The 23,290-nt window shown below is 41.2% G+C and overlaps 1 protein-coding gene across 6 annotated transcripts in view; it reads left to right on the forward strand.

The window, feature by feature from the left end:
• The window catches only part of FOCAD (focadhesin), a 200,222-nt gene that overhangs the window by 97,107 nt on the left and 79,825 nt on the right, over nucleotides 1-23,290 (forward strand). For 5 of the 6 annotated variants that reach the window (XM_073345491.2, XM_073345494.2, XM_073345492.2 and 2 more), the window contains 3 exons: nucleotides 18,135-18,269; nucleotides 21,002-21,052; nucleotides 21,657-21,740. In XM_073345491.2, coding sequence (XP_073201592.1) covers nucleotides 18,135-18,269; nucleotides 21,002-21,052; nucleotides 21,657-21,740 — 270 coding nt within the window. The remainder of the gene's footprint in view (nucleotides 1-18,134; nucleotides 18,270-21,001; nucleotides 21,053-21,656; nucleotides 21,741-23,290) is intronic. The other variant, XM_073345495.2, reaches the window with a different exon arrangement.

Raw genomic sequence — 23,290 nt, forward strand, 5'->3', positions numbered from 1 at the left:
TGAAATAAAAATTATGCAGATGATAAATTATGCTAACCAGTGAATTGGATGTTTAGTGGAAATTGCAATGTTGGACAGTCTTAAAACAGTGTGCATTAATAACTTGGCTATTAAAACTAAGGTTACACATTTTTTACTCTTAATACATGGAGAAACTAAGATTGTGGTTTGAATTTTTTCCCCTTGGGTTAAGATTTCCCTTGTGTCCTTTATTGAGTCCTGTTGATTCATCATCACCACTCAGGTATTTTTCTTAGTCTTGTGTTCCTAGCTACTGATGTTTTAGTTATGTTCAGCTCCTTCAGCCAGGAGTACAGATGCTATTCTTTAATTGTCCAGAAGGGTTGCTAGTGAGAGATGCAAGGTGCATTCTCCTCCTTACTCCAATTGCAGCCCTCCCAGGGCAGTGTGCTCCATCCACAGCATTCCTATCACTCTCAGAATGAGTAAGCAAGAGTGTGGGACTGGAAATCCTACCTGCCTATGTCTCCCGAGTAGTATGGAGAACTTTGATTCATCTGGTTGGTGGGAATTGGAGACTTTTTGAAAGGTTAAAGAGGTGCTTGACAGCCTCCATTCTGCATTCATCTGCTACTCCCACCAATGTCTCTCTGCTTTGTGCAAGCCCACTACCTTCTCCTCATTCAACTCACATACCAAAAAGTATGTAAAAATATAGTCATTGAGGTTGAAAAGTCAAGCACTTCAAGGTTAGGAATTACCAGAATTAAGTTAGTATGGCCAACCTTAATTCATCTTTGTTATGTGTGTACATTATGCTACAGTCTCAAATTAATGATCACACACTCTTTTGTCCCTAACATCCCTACTTCTTTCACTGTTAGGCGACCTAAAGATTTGGTTCATTGTTACTTCCCCTATGATAGTTTTCACCATGCTTTGCACTAGCTTTTGTTGAGTAACTGCACAGTCTTATTGGTGTAACCCTGTTTTTTTGCCCCATCCATCCTTTTCCTAACCCTGTTATTCTGTTACTCTTTTTGTCACATCATATCTGAATTTATTTTGTAATTTCCTAAGGACAGCAATGAAGACTGACCATATCTTCTTTATACTTCAAGGCAGCTAGTACACTTATGGTCTCTATAATATAATAAGTAGTAATAAAAATATAGTTAGCTTCAATTTGACTTTTAATTCAACAGTGTGCTTTAAATGGGGAGTCCATTTTTTTATGAAAGTTTTTTTTTCTTAAACTCCATTAGTTCTTGGGCTTAACATTTTTTCAGAACAAAGGTAAATATTAAACTGTATTTCTTTAAATATTATTTGCAACAAACTTGGCTTTTTATTTGGAAAAAGGTTCTATACATTTTCAATTTCTATTCACCCAACAGTGTGCTAAGTTTTCTATATGCATATAGTAAGACAAATGTTAACAGCCCCTGTAGATTGTAAGAGCTCTTAAGAACTCATAGACTAAATAGAAAACAGTCTAAGTAGTCAACAAAGAGTCTTCTCTGACATGCAAATATAGGACTTTCAGTTTATGAGACTAGTGAGGCACCTGCTGTATCATGAAGGCGAACATAGCCATAATGGTCTGAAACCCTGTTGTGAGAGACTGAACCTCCCCTACAATGGCAGTTACGATCGAGTGTGATCTTGCTCCCAAGACTTCTGCCTTTGTACTTGAACCTCTTGGTGGTTCACCAAAGCCCAAGTTTTTGGCTCACTTTTGGGCATTGTGCAAAGTGTATTTTGTTGGTTTTGTTTACGTTATTCTTGCAGCTTAGCTGTCCACAAATTTTATATAGCAGCAGTGGTCATTTTTATTATGCACAATGCATTGTGAGTTCATATACAGTTTTATTTTCGCAAATAGCTCTTAGTTGCTACAGCTGTAAATACTTTCTAAATTACTGAATGACTATACCACTTTGAAATGGAGGGTAAGTCTGATGGGTTTTGCTGTAGTTGCGTGTTCTAGAAAAAGTTCTAATAGGAGCTGTAGTTTAGTGCATAATCTGAATATTTCAGATGGTGACTGTGATGGATGTAGAGCTGCTCTGTAATAACCTATGAAGGCTAATGCTATATGTTGACTTGGTTATTGGGATGTTTACCGTATGAATATGTCGGTTTTGTTTAATAGTAGCCTGTATGGAAAAACAAGCAGGCAGGGGAGAAAAATAACTTAAGATATGCCATGCCTCAGCAAACACTTGAGGGTTGTTCCAACGAGTTTGCCTTGACCTCCTGCTGAGCCTACTGGGGCAAAAGCTTGGGAACTGAGAAGAACAAAGAGATTCTGTCTGGATTAAAAGAGTCTCTCTCTCCTTAGGGGAAGCAGACTGACACATGCTTCTGCTGTGGTGTCTGAAGAAGCTAGGCCTTCCTAGCTAACTATCACATGATGGTAGGGCTGTAGGCAAGGTAGATGTGCATATAGACTGTTGTTTTAAAATCCTTTTTCTCTTTTGCTTCACTCCTACTGTGAGAATAAACAACAGTTTGGTTTAAGAAGGCTGTCTGGTCACTGTATCCATCACTGCTCACAGGCTCCTGAAGGGAAGAACTGCAGGTGCCAAACCCACTTCGTTTAGTTGGTATCTTACCTAAAGCCCTGCCATACTGGTGACCTAGGCAGGCCTAGCATCTTCAGACACCCCAGCGGGTGCCTGTGTCAGTCTGGTTTTCCCAAACAACTACCTCCCCTTCCTCCCTCCCTCTTTTGAGAGAGAGCATGAGAGCAAGCGTACCCCTTTTAATCCATCCAGAGTCCCTTTGTTTTTGTAAATTCTCAGACTTTTTACCTTATTAAAACCATTTTGGTAGGTTAAGTAGGAGGTCAAGGCAGATTCCTCTGAGCCTATGGCTCTGCCATTGTCCTGTAACAACCCTCAAGTGTTCGCTGAGGCATGGCTTATCTTTAGCTATTCTTCTCCCCTTCTTTCTGGATAAGCATAGTTGATATACAGGTACTGTGCCACCAGGCCTGGTCTAAGAGTGGGAAGAATTGTGGAATTCCATCCCAGGATGCGTAAAAGCATGAGGCCAGAGTTTGGGGGGTGCATTCAGAGAAATGGAGGGGGGACAGAGATACAACCCTCCAACTGTTCATTCTTATAACCACATTACTACTGATTGTGCCAGCAGCCACATGAGGTCTCACGATAAATGGATGTGTTATTTGTCTCAGGGAGTAAATTTACTTAAAATGCCATCCTCTCTTCTCCCACTCCCTTCCCCCAGTTCAGTACAGAAAGTTAATTAAAATATGCTCTCACAGTGCTGCTCCTCTCCTTGTGATCAGTAGGTCTAAATAACTAAAACTTTCCTTTCCAGCAAATTTATTTCCAGGCAGTGTTCTGTCCAGCAGTGAGATATGCATTTTAAAACTAAAAAAAGCAAAGACAAAACTGACTTGACCAGAAATCCTGAAAGCCCATAAATTATAAAGGTTGCTAATTTTTCAAGATGGAAATGATCTGTCAATCTAAACAAAAACAGAACCAACGAGTATAAAGACAAAAACAAATGTTCAAAGAATTTGCACCAAAAGCCTTTAGATTAGAGAGTCTGGATTTATGAACATGCTTTTTCTAATCGGCAACAATTCTGCTGCGGCAAAAATTAATAGGCGCCTCGGCATCATGAAGAAAAGCTCTTTCATCTTGCTCAGTTCCTAGAGGGTGTTGTTTTTTCAAAGAGAAGCATTGTACACTTGAGCAATAACTATTGAGGCACAGGGCATTTCCTGGGGATTCATGACCGGCAGAGAGAGTTCACCTCAGGCTGTTTATCACAGTCAGCTATTCCTCCGGAAATGCGCCATGCCAAGGTTGTTATTGCTATTATAACCACTTATTTATTTAGTTTTTAAAAATGAAGTGTTTGGAGAGCAAAGTACTTCTTCCTTCTCTTCGCACCCACCATTGTTTCTTCACAACACTACGGGGTGGATGATTTTCAGTGGGGCTGCTGCTGTGTCGGACAATTCTAGAGAATTATTTCCTTGTAAAAGGAGCCAATCAGAATTCTAGATTTTAACATTTTTAAGGGTTATAAAAATAATTTATTATGGAATTTTGAAGGCGTAGCTGGAAGCCCATAAATGGCTGGCCAGAGTGCACAGCTGTGTACTGTAAGGTTTTTTAGTAGACTGTAGCTTCTATATTTATTACATTCCAGAGATCTTTTAATAGTGTGGTTCAACAGTGTTACTTTTTTAGATCTATTCATATGTTTTATTTGGTGCCATTTCCCAGTCAGAAAATTCACTGCATCATCTTTTCCTCAAGCAGAAGTCTGGGGCAAGGAGTATTTGTGAACAGACAAGACCTATTCTAAATTCTAGTCTGACTCAAAACAAAGCAGTAATTTGTAAGCTGTGAAGTCTTCTTCCAATGTACTCTTCTTTTGTAGAACCTGCGTGACTTATTTTCATCAAAGAATTTGCCTCTCTCCATTATTCTTAAGTTATATATGGATACAACTCATGTAGGGCTCTAAATTGTCTCCTATTTTTTATTGCATTATTGTGACATACACATCATATTTATTGTACGCTTGCTAGCAGCAAGAAGTTTAAACCAGGAAAAAAGTCACTTCTTGTAAGTCCTAGAACAATCTGAACTGTGGAAACAGGCTATTAAGTGCGCATGTATGCAATATGTTGTTTATATGTGAAGCATGCAAAGTAGAGCGTTTCTTTGCCTTGTTTGTCTTTTTTATCTTGTTGGGGGGGGGATAAAAATCATTGTTGCTACACGGATTATTTTTTTAAAAGTATATCAAGGGAAAATCATATAAAATACCCAGCAGTAAATGTTTAAGGTTAGTTGCTTTTGATGTCTAGTACATTTATTAGACTGTTTCCTTAAATGTTATAGCTCTTGAAATATTACAATACTACATGAGCTTTGGAAATAGTATCATGATTTTCAGATTTTCCTCCCCCATCCCCACCTCCTCTCCACAGAGAGCGAGATTTTCAAATGTGTGTACAAAAGTGGCTCCTGTATTTTGGGTTATAGAATGGCAAAATGGACACTTTTCATACTTGAGCTGATATGATTAGTTCAATGGGCTAATAGATTGGTGCCTTATTGGAGCATCTGCTTTAAATTAGAAAACTCCATTGCGGGTGTTCTGTGTCAGAATACAAGCACTGTTCTGGATAGTGTGGGTGAATTGCAGGATCTCAGTGAAGCTCTGAGGGATCTTTAAAAGATCAAATCAGACACTGGGAAGGTTTTAATTTTGTCAGTTAGCAGCAGAGGAGCCTGGCTCAATGGCTGCAAAGCATGATAATCTGAATTAACACCACTGGGCTGGAAAGAATATCATGACTCGGACTATGATAATTGTTTGTGCAACTATGCTATTTCAGTGAATAAAGAGTATTTATATAGGTTTATGCCTTTCCTTGGGTTGCCATGTTACTTTGAATTTGGAATGGTGCTTGAATTCAGCACATGTGCCCAAATGGAATGGTCATGGGAGCCCTATAACTGAGTCATATTTCAAGATATAGTGTTTTAATTAGTTATTGGATGTGATACCTCTGAGCCTGCCTAAACCAGATGAGTCATCCCTGAGCCAGAGCATGTGATAAGTATCAGAGGCAATTACCTGCAGGTCTTGTGATAGGCCCCATGCCATTAACGAGGGTTCAGGCCATCCACAGGCAGGATCCCATTCAGGTGATCCTACTGGGATCCGGGAAGTGGATGGGCAAAGCCCACCCACTGCTAAAGGATCCCCCCCACCCAGCCTAAGAGGGGGATCCACAGGACCTGGACACCAAATAAATCCGGGGGACAACTAATGAAATAACAGGGACGGGAGTGTGGTCAAAGGGTCAAACGAAGGGAACCGGACCCATTCAGGTGATCACAGGGCAGGTAGTCAGTCTCCTAAGTGAAGCAGTCTCTCCAGTCTGTTCAACATCACTACCTGCCCAGGAACACTCCCATTGCCAGTATTTTCAATGACTGGCCATGATGCAGCCTACTAAGGCTCCAGCTACTCTTGCTCCAGACTTCTCCTGTTCTAACTGTGCCTGTTTCCATGCTAGCCAGCCCCTGCTCTGTCCTGCATCTGCTCCTGCCTCAGATGGCTGCCTGGTGACTCTGACATTAGAGTAGTATGTGCTTTTCTAATTTTGGAAAACATTGGCAATAGAAAATTCCATTGACATTTAAGATGTGGTATTTAGTTGCATACATGGCTAGTTAACTGAGCCACTGAAAGGAATCCAGTATTTAGCAGAACTCCCAAGTGCCACATGCTGAGGAAGGGAGAGCCTCTCCATCAAAGGCAAGAGCATCCTTGTTCTGTGTCTCAAGGATGAGAGCGCTTGTGCCACTCAGTCCTGTTGACATTTCTGAGTTCAGTGGGACTTGAAGTTTCTGTCTTGCTGAGCTTATAAGCTGCATAAGAGTAGAGCTATGTAGCCAGCAGACTCTGGGAAGCTAACTGATTTATAATAACACGGGTGTTGGCCCAGTAGCTGGCTGGTACCTGTGTGCCCATTATCCAAATCTTTAATTATCTAAAAGTTATGGGTGTCCCCTCAACTTGCAGGTAGTTGGGGTTGTATTACGTGGGTTAAAGGAAGCTCCAAGCTCCACTAGCAAAACTGCCTTTAGAGGCTTTTTTTGGTTTGTCCCCTAACCCCTTTGTTTCTTTTAAAAATCCTAGGAAATTGAATATAAAAATATCTGTGAATGTGAAGGTAAGTGCTTAGAAGACAAGTTTCACTAAAGCCAAGATTGAACACAACCTTATCTTGACACATTTGTCCTAAGCAGTATGATACTGCTTTCAGTTATGTGTCCTTATTTCTCAAACTATTCCTTAATACAACTTTTCTGGTGACTCTGCACGTATGTATATGGAGCTGTGTGTTGTGCAAGCCATAACATTCCATTACAATATTCAGTTACATGAATACTACACACTAAAGCCCTGATTCAACAAGATACTTAAACTTCTCTGTAACTCTTAGCATGTGAGTAGCCCTATTGACTTTAAGAGTAGCTATAGTTAAAAGCATTATAAGCTGGCACATGTGAGTTGACAAGTAAAATATTTCAATAACTGTCAGTATCAATGAGGCTCAGTTAATAAATCTTACTGTAAGTACACTATACCTATATAGTGCAATCAAATACTTAGCCCCAGGAAACCCAAAGCATTTTTATGTCAGCCTGTGGAAAAAATCAGTTTCCAGTTGACTTGTGTCTATGACGTTAGACATAAAACAATATATTTCAGATTAGTGGTGTACAAATGTAAATTCTTGCACGGTATTCTTGTGCAAAACTGAAGGTACAGATTCACAGTATTGTAAAGACGGTATGACACTAATATTTGGTGAAAGTAAGAAGTAAATATCCCTTTTAAATTAAACATACATGTGTAGTTGGTGATAATACAATTAAAATACAGAATAGTTGAAGTCAAACAAGGTCAAAGTTAGATGGTACTTGGGTATTTATGACAATGAAATTACTGTAGTGTACGAGATCGTGTCTCTAAAAGTGTCGCAAACATTACATGTATTGTATTGTTTGATAAATGATTTGATCATGTAATTAAAGATTGTATTTATCATGCATATGTACATGAGCAGGTGCTAGTTTCCTTGGTATCCAAACAACTATTCACTGAGCATGTATAAGTTTTATGGTTAGGTTGGTTTCCTACATTTTCTTCACCTGTATTTAGTGGTGTATACTTCTCTTTTACCTTTATTACAAACTGTGCAGCACAGCTTGCATATTTTTCATTAATGGCCGTATTCAGTTGAGCAGAGTAGATTTTGATTTTTGCAATGTGTGTTAGAGATGCTTACAAAATTTAGAAGTTGTGTGGTTGGTATGTGGTTAGAAAACTGTAATAGAACTGAAATAATATGCACTTACGAGTATTTTAAAAAATACTCTACAAATGTTAATGAAATAATTCCTTTATGGTCACATTGTGTTTGCAATAGATGTAACCCTCAACTTCAACCAGAAGAAGGGCTTTTAAAATCCATTTTTCATAATGGGTTGAATACATAGAGCTAATACATGAATCAACAATTGATAGGTGTGTTTTTTTTAAGAAAGGACAGTAATATTTAATCCATGAAGATAGGTAAAGAATGTTTTGCTACACAGATGCAGAGCACAGGATTCAGAGCTCCAGCAAAACAGCTCTGTGTTAAATTTCTCCTGAGTAATTGCATCGTGTCAAACACAAACTATCATCAACTGCTATGGAAAACTTTTCAGCCTCAGACCACTTGTCCCTGTGAGCACATTCCCTCAGGTATCAGGCCTTGTTTCTGTCTCAAGGTGGAATTTTGCAAATATGCCAGTCACAGACTGAGCTCTGAACTATGGTACCCTGTGTATCAACCATTATTACACCACAGGACTGACTGAGTTTGGGCAGCTGTGGCTCTTTCCTTTGAGAGCTTGTGACCAGTGGTATACAATGATTCAACAATCTCTTTAAAACAAAAGTATTATTATTTTAGCAATAGAGCAAAGCATGGCTATCTTACCTCAAGGCTTACTATTCTCTGCTCATGACCTAGGCAGGCCTAACTTCTTTAGATACATCCATGGGGGTCCTGGTGTTTCAGTCTGGTTCCTCCGATCAACCACCATCTCTCTTTATAGTCCCTATCTCTGTAGCTCTTTTGTTCTTCTCTGTTCCTGGGCTTTGTCCTTTCTGTAGACTCAGCAGGAGACTAAGCCAGAGTCCTAAGGGTCTGTGGTACTGATATTGTCCCTGAACAACTGTCAGGTGCTTTCTGAGGGGTGGCTTTTTTTGTGCCATTCTTTTGTGCCATTTTTTTTCCAAATGTTGTTGTTGAGATAACCCAATAAATTCATCCCTCCAAAACCAAGCCAACATACAATATTGCAAATTGTCACAAGACGGTTCTAAATCAGTCATACCACCCATCCTCTATCACGTTGTCTTCTGACTACCCAGTATGGTTTGGCTTCACATTCTGGGTGCTAGGCCATTAGCATTCCCTTTTTGTCAGCTGTTTGTAAGACTAGAAGCTCACTGGAGTTCAACAAATAAAAGTATGCTGATGTTAGCTGCTAACTACTCAAGAATAATTGCCTTTTTTAAAAAATACATGTAGACAATGAGCTTTAAAGCTATGGTTGCCAGGTGTCCAGTTATCGACCAGAACACCCAGTCAAAAAGGGATCCTGGTGGCTCCAGTCAGCACCACTGCCTGGGCTGTTAAAAGTCCGGTTGGTTGGGCTGGCAGGCTCCCTACCTGGCTCCATGCGGCTCCTGGAAGCGGCGACATGTCCCTCTGGCTCCTAGGCAGAGGGATGAGCCGGGGGGGGCGGGCTCTGCGCACTGGCCCGTGCGCCAGCCCCGCAGCTCCCATTGGTCAGGAACCACAGCCAGTGGGAGCTGCGGGGGCGGCACCTGCAGGTGGAGGCAGCGCGCACCGCACAGAGCCGCCTGGCCGCTCGTATGCCTAGGAGCCAAGGAATATGTTGCTGCTTCTGGGGAGCCTCCCTGAGGTAAACGCCACCCAGAGCTCACTCCCAGCACCCCCTCCTGTGCTCCAACCCCCTTCCCCAACTTTGAGCACCCTCCTGCATCCCTTCCCACATCCCTATCCCAGCCTGGAGACCCCTCCCATACCCAAACTCCCTCCTGGAGCCTGCACCCCACACACCACCTCCCACACCCCAACCTTCTGCCCCAGCCCAGAGCCCCCTCTTGCACCCTGAACCCTTCATTTCTGGCCTCACCCCAGAACCCACACCCCTAGCCCAGAGCCCATACCCCCTCCGGAGCCCTTTCCCACACTCCGAACCCCTTGGCTTTACCCCCCCAGCCTGGAGCCCCCTCCTGCACTCTGGCCCCAGACCAGAACCTGAACCCCACAGCCAGAGCCCTCACCCCCTCCTGCACCTCAACCCTCTTCCCCAGCCCGGTGAAAATGAGCGAGTGAATAAGGGTGGGGGAGAGTGAGTGACCGGGGAGGGGGCCGGATTGATGGGGGGGCCTTGGGATGGGGCGGGAGCTCAGAGAAGGGGTGGAGCAGGGGGTGGGGCAAGGGTGTTCAATTTTGTGCAATTAGGAAGTTGGCAACCCTATTTAAAGCCCATGAATGGGTGCATCTGCACTAGAAAAATGGGTTGAGTGTCTTTGTTGACTAACCCGGACTAAACCACCTTTTTGCCAGTGTAGGCACTTTGCAACACCTTTTCACTTTAGCAGGTCAAAGTATATATCAGTTAACACAGCCTGATCTAAGCTTGGGCTTGTCTACATTACAAGAGTGATTCAAAGTGTATCAGCAGTGGCTGTTAACCCCTTCTGTGGATTCCAGTCTCAGATATTTATTCTGATAAAATTATTGGGGTCATAGCTTTACATATTTTGATACAGTAAAAATAGCTGCACAAGTAATTACATTTGTCCTGGCACTAGTGGTAAACGGATGTCCAAGGAATAGACTGCAGACATTCTGCAGAAAGGTGGAAGATGGATGCAGCAGGAGTTAATGGTACTTATAAGTAATTCAAATGATTCTGAAATGTAGCAAGACTTTCCTTCTTTCTGCCCTTGAGGATCTCCATTTAGGGGAGATTTGAAACACAACTCAGTCTGTTCTCCAGGATAGACATCTTTTTTAGTTTGCAGAACTTCAGATTTCTTAATTTAGAATATGGAGATGCCATCCTGCTTCAAGATCTGTATCCTGAATCTCTTTATCTTGCAGTGTTGTTCTCTGTTATATGCAGCTTGCTTGTTCTCTGATATATGCTAAGATTACCTGCTCAAGACCCAGCCTTCTATGAACTGTCTGCAGATTTCCCTTCCAAATCCCTCACAAGTGGGCTAGATTATATATTCCATCCTATTTATCCTGTGTGCCACTTTTTTCATACAGAATAAAACAGATCCTCTTTGTAAATGAAGGAAAGGAGATATAACTTAACTTTCCTCACATCTTCCTCTCTATCTCTTCAGTCACCAAGAAAACTCAAACAGAAAAAACATGAACAAAGATTAAAAACAAAACTGAGAAAGCTGAATGATACTTGAAAGTATTTTTGACTATATGGAGTTCAGAAAACTAGCCATCATTCTGCATGCACCTTCAACCCTTTTATGTTATATTTTTACTGAGAGGAAATGTTCATTATGTTCTGCTATCTCAAGGTGTATTTTGGTAGCTATGCTAATGCTGAGAGGGCATTTACTCTAAGCTACTTATTTACCGTACTTATTGCAAACCATTATGGTCTGTCTGGTAAATCTGTCCTGGGAGAATCATGCAGAAGTATAGTGTTGCTATTAGAGTCCTTATGCGAATCCATACAAATCCTCCTTTGTTTTTGTGATTTTAGTCCTGGCAGAACTGTTCCAAAGGAAATACCAAAAGTGTCATGTTAATCCAAACAGGATTTTCAGTTTGCTTTTAATTCTTATCTTGTTTTCATACTGATTTTTGGGTTTGACATTCTCTTATGAACCCTTCTATCGCTGGTACAGGGCATCAGAACACAAGTCAGTATGAAATAAACTGATCCCAGGTAGCATGGTGTGGACCATATTTTATTAATATTTTTCTAGGAAGCAGCCAAAAACTGCTGCTTGGTCCTGCTTTGAGCAGGGGGTTGGACTAGATGATCTCCTGAGGTCCCTTCCAACCCTGATATTCTATGATATATGTTTCTAAGTTAAGCATGCATGGCATTGCTCTGTCTTCTGTGGGATTACTACAATATAGGGTATTGTTTCACAGCTAATATTGGTATCATGGCTCTGCTGTAGAATAAGTGATACTGTAGACCTCAAGCTTCCTGATTAACTTGTATTTCAGAGGCTTTTATGCATGTTTAATGTGAGCTAGTACTATATGGAGGGCTACAACACACAGTGTCAGGTAAACAGCAAAGAAGCAATATATACCCTCAAAAAAAATAATCCACTTGGTTGATAGAGGAAGACATTTGTTATATATTGTAGTTCTTTCAGTCTTTGCTGCCTTGTTCTGTCTTGAAGTTCAATAAACAACATAAATAACATGTCTGGTCATTCCATGTGATCTGCCATTGGACATGAATGTGACTCAATTATATGCTAAATTGAAGCTGCTTTCAGAGTACTGTCCCTGTTATGGTTTACTGGAGTTGGAGAGCTTAAATGATTCATAGGAAAGTCAACATGAAAGTGTACTTTGCTGCACTTACTAGTTTTGTGCTTTTCCTGGACTACAGTACTTGAGGAGACTCCACAATGTATATTTGTTTTTCTCCACATGATAAATCAAGATGCCTCATTTCCTAAATGACCAGCACATAAAGTTGTACCTCTTCAAATCCTAGAAGATTTCTCTGTCTTTTTGAACACTGAAGTAGAATTGGTCTTTCTAATTCTCGAGAATGGTGTTTTTGAAAATGGGGATAGAGGGTTGTCATTTTCACTCAACATGTAGTGAGATTACTTTTCGGTAGCTGTCAATGTTAGTTACCATAAAAACATATTTGTGGATATGCCTGTTCCTAAAATGGACTTAATAGGCATTCATAAAAGCTTCATCTTTACAGATTTGAAATTGTTCTCTAAAGTGTTTTCACAGTCACTGAAATAACTGCTTAATTCAGCAATTGCTTCTGAAAAAAACAAATACTACGCTTACCTAACAGACGGGAACTGCATTCTCTGTGTGTGCGCACATTGGAGAGAGCTGGACATCAAGAATTTTTGGGTTCAGTGGAGCAGTGCCAGTTTTCTCATTTTTATGCCATCACTTGCAGCCTTCAAAGCACATTCTCTGTTTATCTTATTTGTAAAGTACTATGTCCACTGCACAAACGAAAAATAAATGTGTGCATTTAGCTCTGATAAAATTACATAGCAATAATACATTTCACTTCTAGAGTGTTTTCCATCTGAAGAGCTCAAATTGCTTTATAAACATTGGCTAAGCTGTGCAACGCACCTGTGAGGCAGGTAAGAATTACTCCATTTTACAGTTGGGAAAAACTGAAGCATGGAAAGGTTTATTTGCTCAACGTCTCAAATGAGACAGAACCCAGGTATCTCCTAATTCCCAGACCTGTCCTGTAACCTAGGAGATCATCCTTCCTCTTTTAACTGTAAAATTATATGCAAATTCTGTGCAACTCTTGGCAAGTTATCAACACAGGCCAGGTTTGCACCACTGACTTTAGTTCTTTAATTGTGAAAGCAGTTTTCTAGCTCTTATTAGGAAAAGATCAGATAGCTCTGTTTTCATAGCACAAAGCTTTCATAAAATTCTTCCTTTGTTGGATTGAGCATTGGATGAAATTTAAAAAAAAAAAAAAAAGGACGTCTCCTGAATTTCTGGAAGTAGATTTGAAAGTACCATGATAATTATTGGCAAATTATTTAGGAACTGGATTTCTTTCCCTGTAGGAACAAAACCATACCTAGAGCTGTCTGTGAATCCAAGCCAAGGAAACATTCATGGCCGCCTTATTTAGAAAGTCTGCATTAAATATTCTTTATGAAAGCTGTATGCTCAAATTTTAAATCAACCTGAATACTACACCGTTCTCATAGTTTCCTTTCATACATGGTGGTATAACGTAAAAGTTTTATTAGCATGAGTTTGAGATGCACCCATTAACTAAACAGATGCAGTTTAAAATCTATTTTTAATGAATTAGGTAACTAATAGTGCCTTACAAATCTAAATCTGAAATCTGTTTTAAAACCATCATGTATAATTTTAAGTTTATAAGTTGTCATGTATTCAGTGAGACTGCTCACATACTTAAAGTTCAACATAAGCCTAAAAACCTTGTTGAATCTGGGCCTAAATGTTTTTGGAGTGAAGTATAAAAAGTTTCCAAAGCCAATCTTCCAAACAATTCCCCTGAGATATTTAACAATCTATTGATTTGATAAATTGAGTTAATAATCTCATGTCTAGTAATACAGTGGTTGGTCTAAATATATTTTTAAATACACTGAATTCTTGTTTTTATTGGATTTAATTCTTGTAACCATCAAGAGACACATCTGATAAGGGCAAAAAAAATCAACATTTTCACTTTAATCATGAAACAGTAAATTTGAGAGGGATGAAATGAAAATAGCACTTTGGAACTAGTAATACCATTCAAGTGTAAAGAAATATATTGTAAGATAATGTCATATTATTGTCTCCCAGGTTACAAAAATCTTGTTTGGGTCCTGGCTATCAGATAGGGATTCTGTGATTCTTGCACTTTCTCATATGTTGGTTGAATTTGTGCTCATTGGTATACTGTATGTAACATTTCTCCTTTCAAACTGGCTTTACTTTAAGATCCATTTTTAAGGCCTCATATAAAACTTTTCCTTGTTATTCTCTTGTTTTTTCTTGAGAAATACCTTGAACTCGTATGTCAGGGATCCTAGAAGCAGCCTTCCCTGGTCTCCCACAGAGACTGTTGTGAGGGGAAATCCAAGCCCTTGTGCTCTGGATCCCCTGGGATATGTTAAGCTTCTGGATCCTCAGCAGGCTGCAGAACTGGTTCTGCCATTGGCCTCTCTGGCACACTGCCAGGGCACTGACTGTCGTCTACCACTTCTTGGAAATGGGGCTCCTCAGCCCACCTGCCCTAGGACTGGGACCAGCGCTGATCCCTGAGATACCTGAGTTACTTAAACACACTCTTGTGCCAGAACTCTGTACCAAAAATGTGAAGATTCTGGTTTCAGTATAACTCTCTCAGGGGTGTACAGCAGTTGTGAAGCTGTCAACACACGTACACTTTGCACAGACAAACACTTTTATGCTCTTATACTTAATCATTTAAAGCTCAGATCATACAAAACTATAAATGCTAAACACATACCAGGGTATAATCTAGACTAATGAGCAGCTGTGTCACACCTGCCCTGCAACCTTGGGTACCTTACATGCCTTGCTGAAGTGGTTTCCCCAGGGCTGCTCACAGACAGCCTTCCAGCATGCAAGCCACACCCTCAATGTCTGTGTGTGACTGCAGCCTGCCAGCCACACTTGGGTTACACTCTGGCTCTCACCAACTTTGGTTATACTTCAGGGTGACCCAAGCACATGGCCAATCTGAGATTCTTCCCTCAGAAATGTATGTCCTGTACAGCCTAGTCCTCTCCTGCACAATACAAGTTAGAATGCCATCTTATTACAAATAGTTATTCAGATACTTCAGTTTAAATACATTTGAATAGATAAAACAAGTGTATTAACTACAAAGAGACTTTTAGTGAGTACAAGTAATGAGGCATCAAAGTCAGAAATGGTTACAAGAAAAATGAAGATATAATGCTACTCGTGCCTTACTTAACAAAGGATACTAAATTCAAAGCAAAGTTTACTCACCACATACTCCAGATGTATTACTGACCACATTTCTAAGGTCACAATCCCTCCCTCAGTGCAACAGCTACTTCCTTGGTCCATTAGGTATAGTGAATCGAAGGGGGGCCGGGGGGCGAAAGGGTCCTTTGGGTGTCGTCCCTTCTTATTGTAGTCCTGTCTCCTCTTTGAGAAGCATTTCCAAGTGGGAGCAAGGCGACAGGCAGTCTGTGTGGAAGGGAACTCCATGCTGTTACTTTGCTGTGATGTAGTTTTTTTTGCCCCTGCCATCTTTCCTGCCAAAGAATGGCCACTTCGCAGGTAATGGTCCATCAGCCTTGTTTACACCTGGTTACTGTGTCAGTTTATGGTTTGTCTCTGTGGGCCTGGTTTGGCCATTCCCCAAACTTTTCTGGAAAACATACTTTTAGTCATGATCTGAGCTTAAATTTATAATTTCACATTTTCCATGGTAATACTGATCAGCAAATTTGGTTTTTAAATGATATCTTACAAGGCATACTTTGTATAAAGATTATTACAGTAGTGTGTGGGGTCTGAACACACGGGTGTATTCTGTCACAGCATGCCCCTGCCTCTGTTTGCTCACCACTCCAGGACATTCTTTGGGCTGCGGTCCGAGTCCCATAGTTGTCCAGAGTCCATGGGGCCATGTGGTCTCAGGAAAGTAGGCAGAACTCCCCTGCCCCATGAGGCTGCTACATACTGGGAACCTCTCCCTCCTGGAACTCTTTACCCAGCCTCTGTAAGAGAGTTTGTTCTCTCTTGCCCTATGCTTCCTCTTCCTGCCTGGCTCCTGTTCCTGTGTGTTTCTTTATTTAAATCCCTCCTGGTCACATGGTCTCTTTCTACTCCTAGTAAGTTTCCACTATTCCTACCTTCCCCCCTCCCTTCAGAAGAATCAGCTGCTAAACTGATTTTCTAAAGAGGTAGCTCACCCATTGTCCTGAGATGTTTGCACCTGAATAGGTTCAGTAAGTCCAGAGAAGCATTCTGTTGTATTGTCAGGGCTTCTACAGGGCTTGTCAGATGTTTGCACCTGAATAGGTTCAGTAAGTCCAGAGAAGCATTCTGTTGTATTGTCAGGGCTTCTACAGGGCTTGTCAGCAATGGTGGATCCACATACATATAGGCACTCATAATACGGCAGTTTTTCGTAATACAACTTCACAACATCATTCTGAATTTACAAGTTGTATAGACACAGCCCCAATTCATTACAAAATACATTTCAGAATCTAACTTAATTCTCAGGCATTTCTTTTTTTCTTTCTGCAGACATTAGATTGGGTCAGGATCTTTTTTGTTAAAGTGTTATTGCCCTCGTTGGCTTGTATTTGGTTTTCAGTGATTTCTGATCTCTTTTCAAAAGTGCTGACCTTTGAATCCAGGTGCCCTATCCTGCAAGTTGCTGTAAGCTTTCAACTTCCATTCACATTCACTGGGGTTGAGAGGTGCTTGTTATCTTGCCACCCCCTCCACTCCCCCGTTAGTTAACTAAATGGACATGTATTCCAGTATATTTTCTATTCCTTACATAAAAAGAAAAGGAGTACTTGTGGCACTTTAGAGACTAACCAATTTATTTGAGCATGAGCTTTCGTGAGCTACAGCTCACTTCTCATGCTCAAATAAATTGGTTAGTCTCTACGGTGCCACAAGTACTCCTTTTCTTTTTGCGAATACAGACTAACACGGCTGTTACTCTGAAACCTATTCCTTACATGGCACAGAAGCCTGCAGTTTATTTTATTTAGTTAACAATGTTGCCAAATCACAATATTTGGTGTTTCTCTGAAAGCCACAGTGATCAGAATCAAGAGATTGCATGAGAATCTCTTACTTTTTTTTTTTTTTTAAATGAAAGTTTCCAGCCCTGTTGGTTGCAGAGAAAAGTTTTTGAAAAGGTGAAGCAAGTTCATCCTAAGGACTCAGAAGCCAGAAAGCATATACTCTTCCTCCTCATCCCCCAAATTTATTATTTAAAAGAAATCCCATGATTTTTAAGCCAATCTCAGATTTTTTGGGTACTTGACTCTCATGATTTTTGAAAGCTTGCAGTTGGAAATACTGTTGGTACTGTCTCATAAAGCAGAGTTAGTGTTGTTTTTCAGGGTTCTGGCCTGCTCTCTATTTCACTGGAGCAAGTTGGTTCTGAGAAGTTTATCTGTACTGTGGTGTGGCTCAAAAAAACTTTTTAATGCTTATTTTGCCTTGATACTTTAGGTTTTTGAAAGATTTTAGGCCCCAGCAGTATTTTCTCTTCCCTTCTGTCTGTTCGGCAAACTTCTCAAGCTTTGGTTGGCTTTAGTGATTTAAAAGCATTCGGTTGTGCATAGCTCTGATGGAGTGTGGCTGCCCCTGCTTGCAGCCTGCTAGCAGCACTCCCACATTCAGCTTGATTTTAAGCTAACTAAAACAAATGAAGTAGGGTAGTTGTGACACATCCTGCAATTTGCTGGTTCATGTGCACCAGCATGATCTCTTCCTGCTTGTCCAGGGTGCTCTGGAAAGCAAAAGTTATTTTTTGCCTTCCCTCCATAAAGATAACACATTTCAAACAGCTGCATTATCTGGAGAGATGTTATTTACTGTTACATGACGTTGCTTAATGTACTGTGAGACTGTTAATTAGTGAAGTCTTAACATGTTTGCCATATTTATAATGTGTCCTGTATTAATTACTGCTTCAGCATAGATCGGCAGAAAAGTGCTGAAATGAATATTGTGAAATGTAAGTTGAGACCTCCAGTGTTAATGATGCATTCCTATCCCCTTGCAGGTAGTTTGTATTCGCTCTACGTGGAATGCACTCTCACCAAAGTTGAGCTGTGACACCCGTCCACTCATTTTAAAAACACTGAACGAATTGTTCGCCCTGGTTCCTTCATTAAAAGTGAATACAAATGAGTATGAGGTATGTGTCCCAGGTCTAAAGTGTATTTCTTCTCTTAGTGGCAGCTTTAAATGTGTCTGATCATTTAGGGATGTTTCAAGTCACTCTCCTGACTAATAATTAGCTGTATCGTTATATTTAAATAGCACTTTGTTTTTGAAGGGCTTTACAAGTATTAGCTACTTAATCCTGTGAGGAAGGTAAGTACATACCTGTTAGCTTCCCACCACTTCAGTGCTGAACAGAGGCTCAGAGTCCTGGACACGTAGTCAAGGATAGGAGTACTTGTGGCACCTTAGAGACTAACAAATTTATTAGAGCATAAGCTTTCGTGAGCTACAGCCGGCTGTAGCTCACGAAAGCTTATGCTCTAATAACTTTGTTAGTCTCCAAGGTGCCACAAGTACTCCTTTTCTTTTTATGGATACAGACTAACATGGCTGCTACTCTGAAAGTAGTCGAGTATGTTCTCTTTATGGTACAAATAAAATTTTGGGGCTTTTTTGAAGTAATGTTTTCAATTGCTTCGTCGTCCTGCTTTTCCCCCAAGGTGACGAATGAATGAATGTGGGGTTGGCAGCCATATCCCTCTGGTAATTGCGTGACACAAGGGGTGGTTTTGTCTTATGGCGGCTACAGACTTAAGAATTAATGAAGGGTTGGGCTTTTGTCCAGATGCATGTGTGCCTCTTTGCTCATCCTGATTTTTTGTGACAGGGCGTGGAGAAGAACAGGATAGCCATAGAGATCCACTGAGGATTGAATATGGGGTGTAGTATCAACTGCAGTTGGATACAAATGTGATAGGTGCCCTAGGAATACCTCAGAGAAATCAGTATGTTGATGATATACAGTTGTGTACCTCTTGTCCTACAAACCTTGTTAGCGCCGTCTACCCCAGAACAGTGCTTTGGTTCTGCCACTGAGCTGTATCCGCTGCACAGCCCTGGGAAAACAGATGTCTCAGTAGTGGGTATAGCTTGTCTGTAAGAGATGGCTCTCATTTCCTTCGTAGAAGCATAATTCCCAGGCAGGTTGCCAGATTAAGTGTTTTGACATTTTATTTTCAACCACTCAGCAGTGTATGGAAAGCCACCTGTGCTTTTGTAACTACTCAGCCCTTTTAACTAAGCTTTTATCAGAACTTTTCCTTTGCTTCTATCTCTTTCCAAATGCAGAAGTTCCACCGTTATGTCTTATATTGGCAAGTTACTGCACTGTTGCTGTTGTGGCCTCTAGACAATAGAACTCTCATCCCTTTGATATCTGTTTAATTCTTTCTCTTCCTACTTTTCTTTTTCACTGTTAGCCATTGCATAGAGAACCTTTCTACTTTTTCTCCTACTTTGGAGTATCCACTGTGTTTGGCTTTGGTTTTGAGGTTGGAGGGTGGTTTTTTTTAATTATACTATTACTTTCATTGTGTTTGATCATGGTTTTTTTCCTTGTATTAACTTTTACATCCCATCAAAACAAGTCTGAGTGCACTTTGAGCCATGTAATAGGCTAATGTAGGGGTAGGCAAACTACGCTGCATCCGGCCCTTCAGACGTTTTAATCTGGTCCTCAAGCTCCCGCTGGGTAACGGGATCTGGGGCTCACCTCACTCCGGCGCTCCAGCCAGGGAGCGGGGTTGGGGGCTTGCCCCGCTCTGTGTGTGCCGTGGCTCTGTGTAGCTCCCGGAAGCAGCAGCATGCCCCCCTCCGGCTCTTACACATAGAGGCAGCCAGGGGGCTCCGCATGCTACCCCTGCACCAAGCACCACCCCCATAGCTCCCGTTGGCTGGGAACTGAGGCCAATGGGAGCTGTGGGGGTGACTCCTGTGGATGGGGAAGCACGCAGAGCTGCCTGGCCGTGCCTCCACATAGGAGCCAGACGGGGGACATGGCACTGCTTCCAGGGAGCTGTTTGAGGTAAGCGCTGCACGAGGCCTGGACCCCTGCCCCCCTCAAACACCCCAGCCCCCTGTCCCAGCCCAGATCCCCCTCCAAACCCATCAGTCCCAGCCTGGAGTACCCTCCTGCACCCCCAACCCCTCATACCCAGCCACACCCCAGAGCCCACACCCCCAGCTGGAGCCCGCACCCCAATCCCCTGCCCCAGTCTGGAGCCCCCTCCCGCACTCTGAAAATTTCGGGTCCCACCCCAGAGCCTATACCCCCAGCCGTAGTCCTCACCCCTCCCGCACCCCAACCCCCAATTTTGTAAGAATTCATGGCCCACCATACAATTTTCATACCCAGATGTGGCCCTTGGGCCAAAAAGTTTGCCCACCCCATGGCTAATAAATCAAAGGATAGGTGTGAAAATACACCCTGAGTCTCCTGCAGTGACATTTTTTGCTAAACTATTTTTGCTTGCGCACACACTCCCTTTCTCTGTTTGCTTTTCCATGTAGACGGACTTTAAAAGATGAGAGCCCCCATCCTGCAAATGCAGGCATTGAATTCACTGGCACTACATACTGGAGCCTTGGCCTGTATTTTTATAGAATAGTTTCTACCACCTGAAGTATTATAAAGATGGAGCTAATCTAACCTATAGTATCTAGGTGTTTTTACTGCAGCCATCTCCATGGTATCTAAGTGCCTCACTGTGAAAAATCCATAATGCTGAATGTACAGTATATTTTCAGTTGCTGATAACTGCTCATAACTCCTTATATCAGTTTTGTCCATATTACTTAATGAAATAGGTACATGGGGCTATTCAGTTGCTATCTATAACTAAATATTTGTTTTTAATTTAATAGAAATTTAAAGCCCAAGTTGTCAGCTCACTTTGGAGCCACACTCAGAGCAAGGTAAGTGAGATGCCAGGAGAATGTTAATTAAGGTGGGTAGTGGGCACACGTTAAGGATTCCCCTCGTCCTCCTTTGAAAATATTGGTATCAGTGTCATTTATTTATTTTCTGCAATATTTCCTTGCCTGTCAGTGCTGAGTTCGTTCTCTCTCTCTCTCTCTCTGTCTGAGGGAGGTAAACTGACAACCTTGGGGACAGATTTTTTTCTGCTTCTCCTCAGAGCCAGGACAGTGCAGTCAAGACCAGTTGAAGCTTCCCCACATTGCCTGTGCTTCCCCTATATGTCTCAGCCTTGGCCTGGTTGGGTCCACTCTTAGAGCAGGAGGGTTTCCATTAATAATAGACCTCTCTGTTGAGACTACCAACAAGGGTGTCGATTTTGATAGTGGATTTCTCCCAATTGTGCTTTATTGCGTACAGAAAATAACGGATTGAGTATACGCTTCACAGGAGACTTTGTTACATATAACAAAGACATTCATAAAACAGTTCAGCATTCAACTGTTAGTGGATAAACTCCCTTAGCTTAGTGGATAACCAAATGAGTTCTGTCTCCACTATGCAGAAATAATGCCTTCTATGCTTGTGATATTTTCTTCCTAGGATTCCATTGTAGCAATTTCAGCATATAAATCTCTGTCAGAATTTGGTTCGGAAGAGCACACCATCCTTCATCTTCCCGAACAGGTAGACATTTTGTACTTTAAAGGGTGAGAGTATGTGCCACTTCCTTAGAAATGAATGGAAAAGTAAAGAGCAAAGCCACATGAAAAGAGGGGAATACTTGTTTGCTATCCCAGATTAAGTAATAAACAGCAGAATCAGAGGCAAAATGACCTAGGGATGTAGCTGGTTGTTTCTCCTCAGTAAAAGGCACAGCTACCAGGAGAGTGCTGGATAAGCTCCTAAGAGGGAGAATGCTAACTGAACAGTTCAGTGATGCCTATGTGATCAGAGAGAAGGCAGCTTTTATTACTTCATTAATTAGTAAGTGGAGCTACACAGGTGAGAGAGAGAGCGCTCTTGATTTGTATCTTTTGTTATTCTGAGAGCGTTTTGGACCAGGCTTTGTATTATAGGGAAGTAGTTAGAGAGAGAGACTCTGTTGGAAGTTGTATCTCAAAGTAATAATCCCCTGAGCTCATGGTTAATGCTTCAATTTTTGAGACAAACTTGTCCATTTAGGTACTAGGTGTTTGTTTTGAATCAAGATAAAATCTTGCCTTCCTGTGTTCCATATACTTTTAAGGTACTTTGCCTCCTTTTTGGGGGAGGCAGGTGGAAAGAAAATTATTTGTTTCATGGTTTTATGTACATGTAAAGGACTGTTTCCTCTTATATTTTACCTTGAAAAATTCCTGACTCGATACACATACACAGTGGAAGAGTACATGTAAGGTCATCTATATGAGAGTGTAGGCAGTAATGGGTAATCACTGCTACTTTATGGTTCTGGTAAATACTTCTGTATGTTTTGATTTCCTACAATATTACAAAATTGGCTCCATATGGTGCTATGGCTGTATATCATGAAAATGTTATAAACAGATTTTTTTAAAAGAGCCCATACTTTATGGAAACTTGTGAAGAAAAGTCCAGTGAATACCTGATGAAGTGCTCTGTGTAAGCTCGAAAGCTTGTCTCTCTCACAAGCAGAAGTTGGTCCAAAAAGAGAGATTACCTCACCCACCTTGTCTCAGGGGTAGTCTACACTACCGCGCTACATCCGCGCAGTTGCATCGTGTCCAGTGAAGACACGCTATACCGATGGGAGAGCACATTTCTGTTGGCATAATTACTCCACCTCAATGAGAGGCAGGAGCCAAGTTGTCAGGAGAGCGTCTCCTGCAGACATACCATGGTATGGACACTGCTTTAAGTTGATGTAATTTATGTCACTCGTTTTCACACCCCTTAGCGGCATAACTTACATCAACTTAAGCGGTAGTGGAGACAAGCCCTTAGCGAACACCTACAAATGAAAAGGGAAGGCATTTTGTCACAAAAGAAGAAGATACAAATTAAGGACAAATCTCTAAATGCTAGAGTGATAATAAATAAATCTCTGAGTGCTGGCACATAGGCAATATCCTGGTAATTGAACCTGGTATAATGTTGCATCAGAAAATGTAGAAGATTAGTAGGTTTGTTTATTTAAAGGCTTAATCAGCTAGAAATATGTTGCAGATTTTAGTGTAATGAAAAGAAGAAAAAATACTTGTTACTATTAGAAATGT

This window comes from Lepidochelys kempii, chromosome 5 (genome assembly GCF_965140285.1).
Source record: "Lepidochelys kempii isolate rLepKem1 chromosome 5, rLepKem1.hap1, whole genome shotgun sequence".
Classification (NCBI taxonomy): domain Eukaryota; kingdom Metazoa; phylum Chordata; order Testudines; family Cheloniidae; genus Lepidochelys; species Lepidochelys kempii.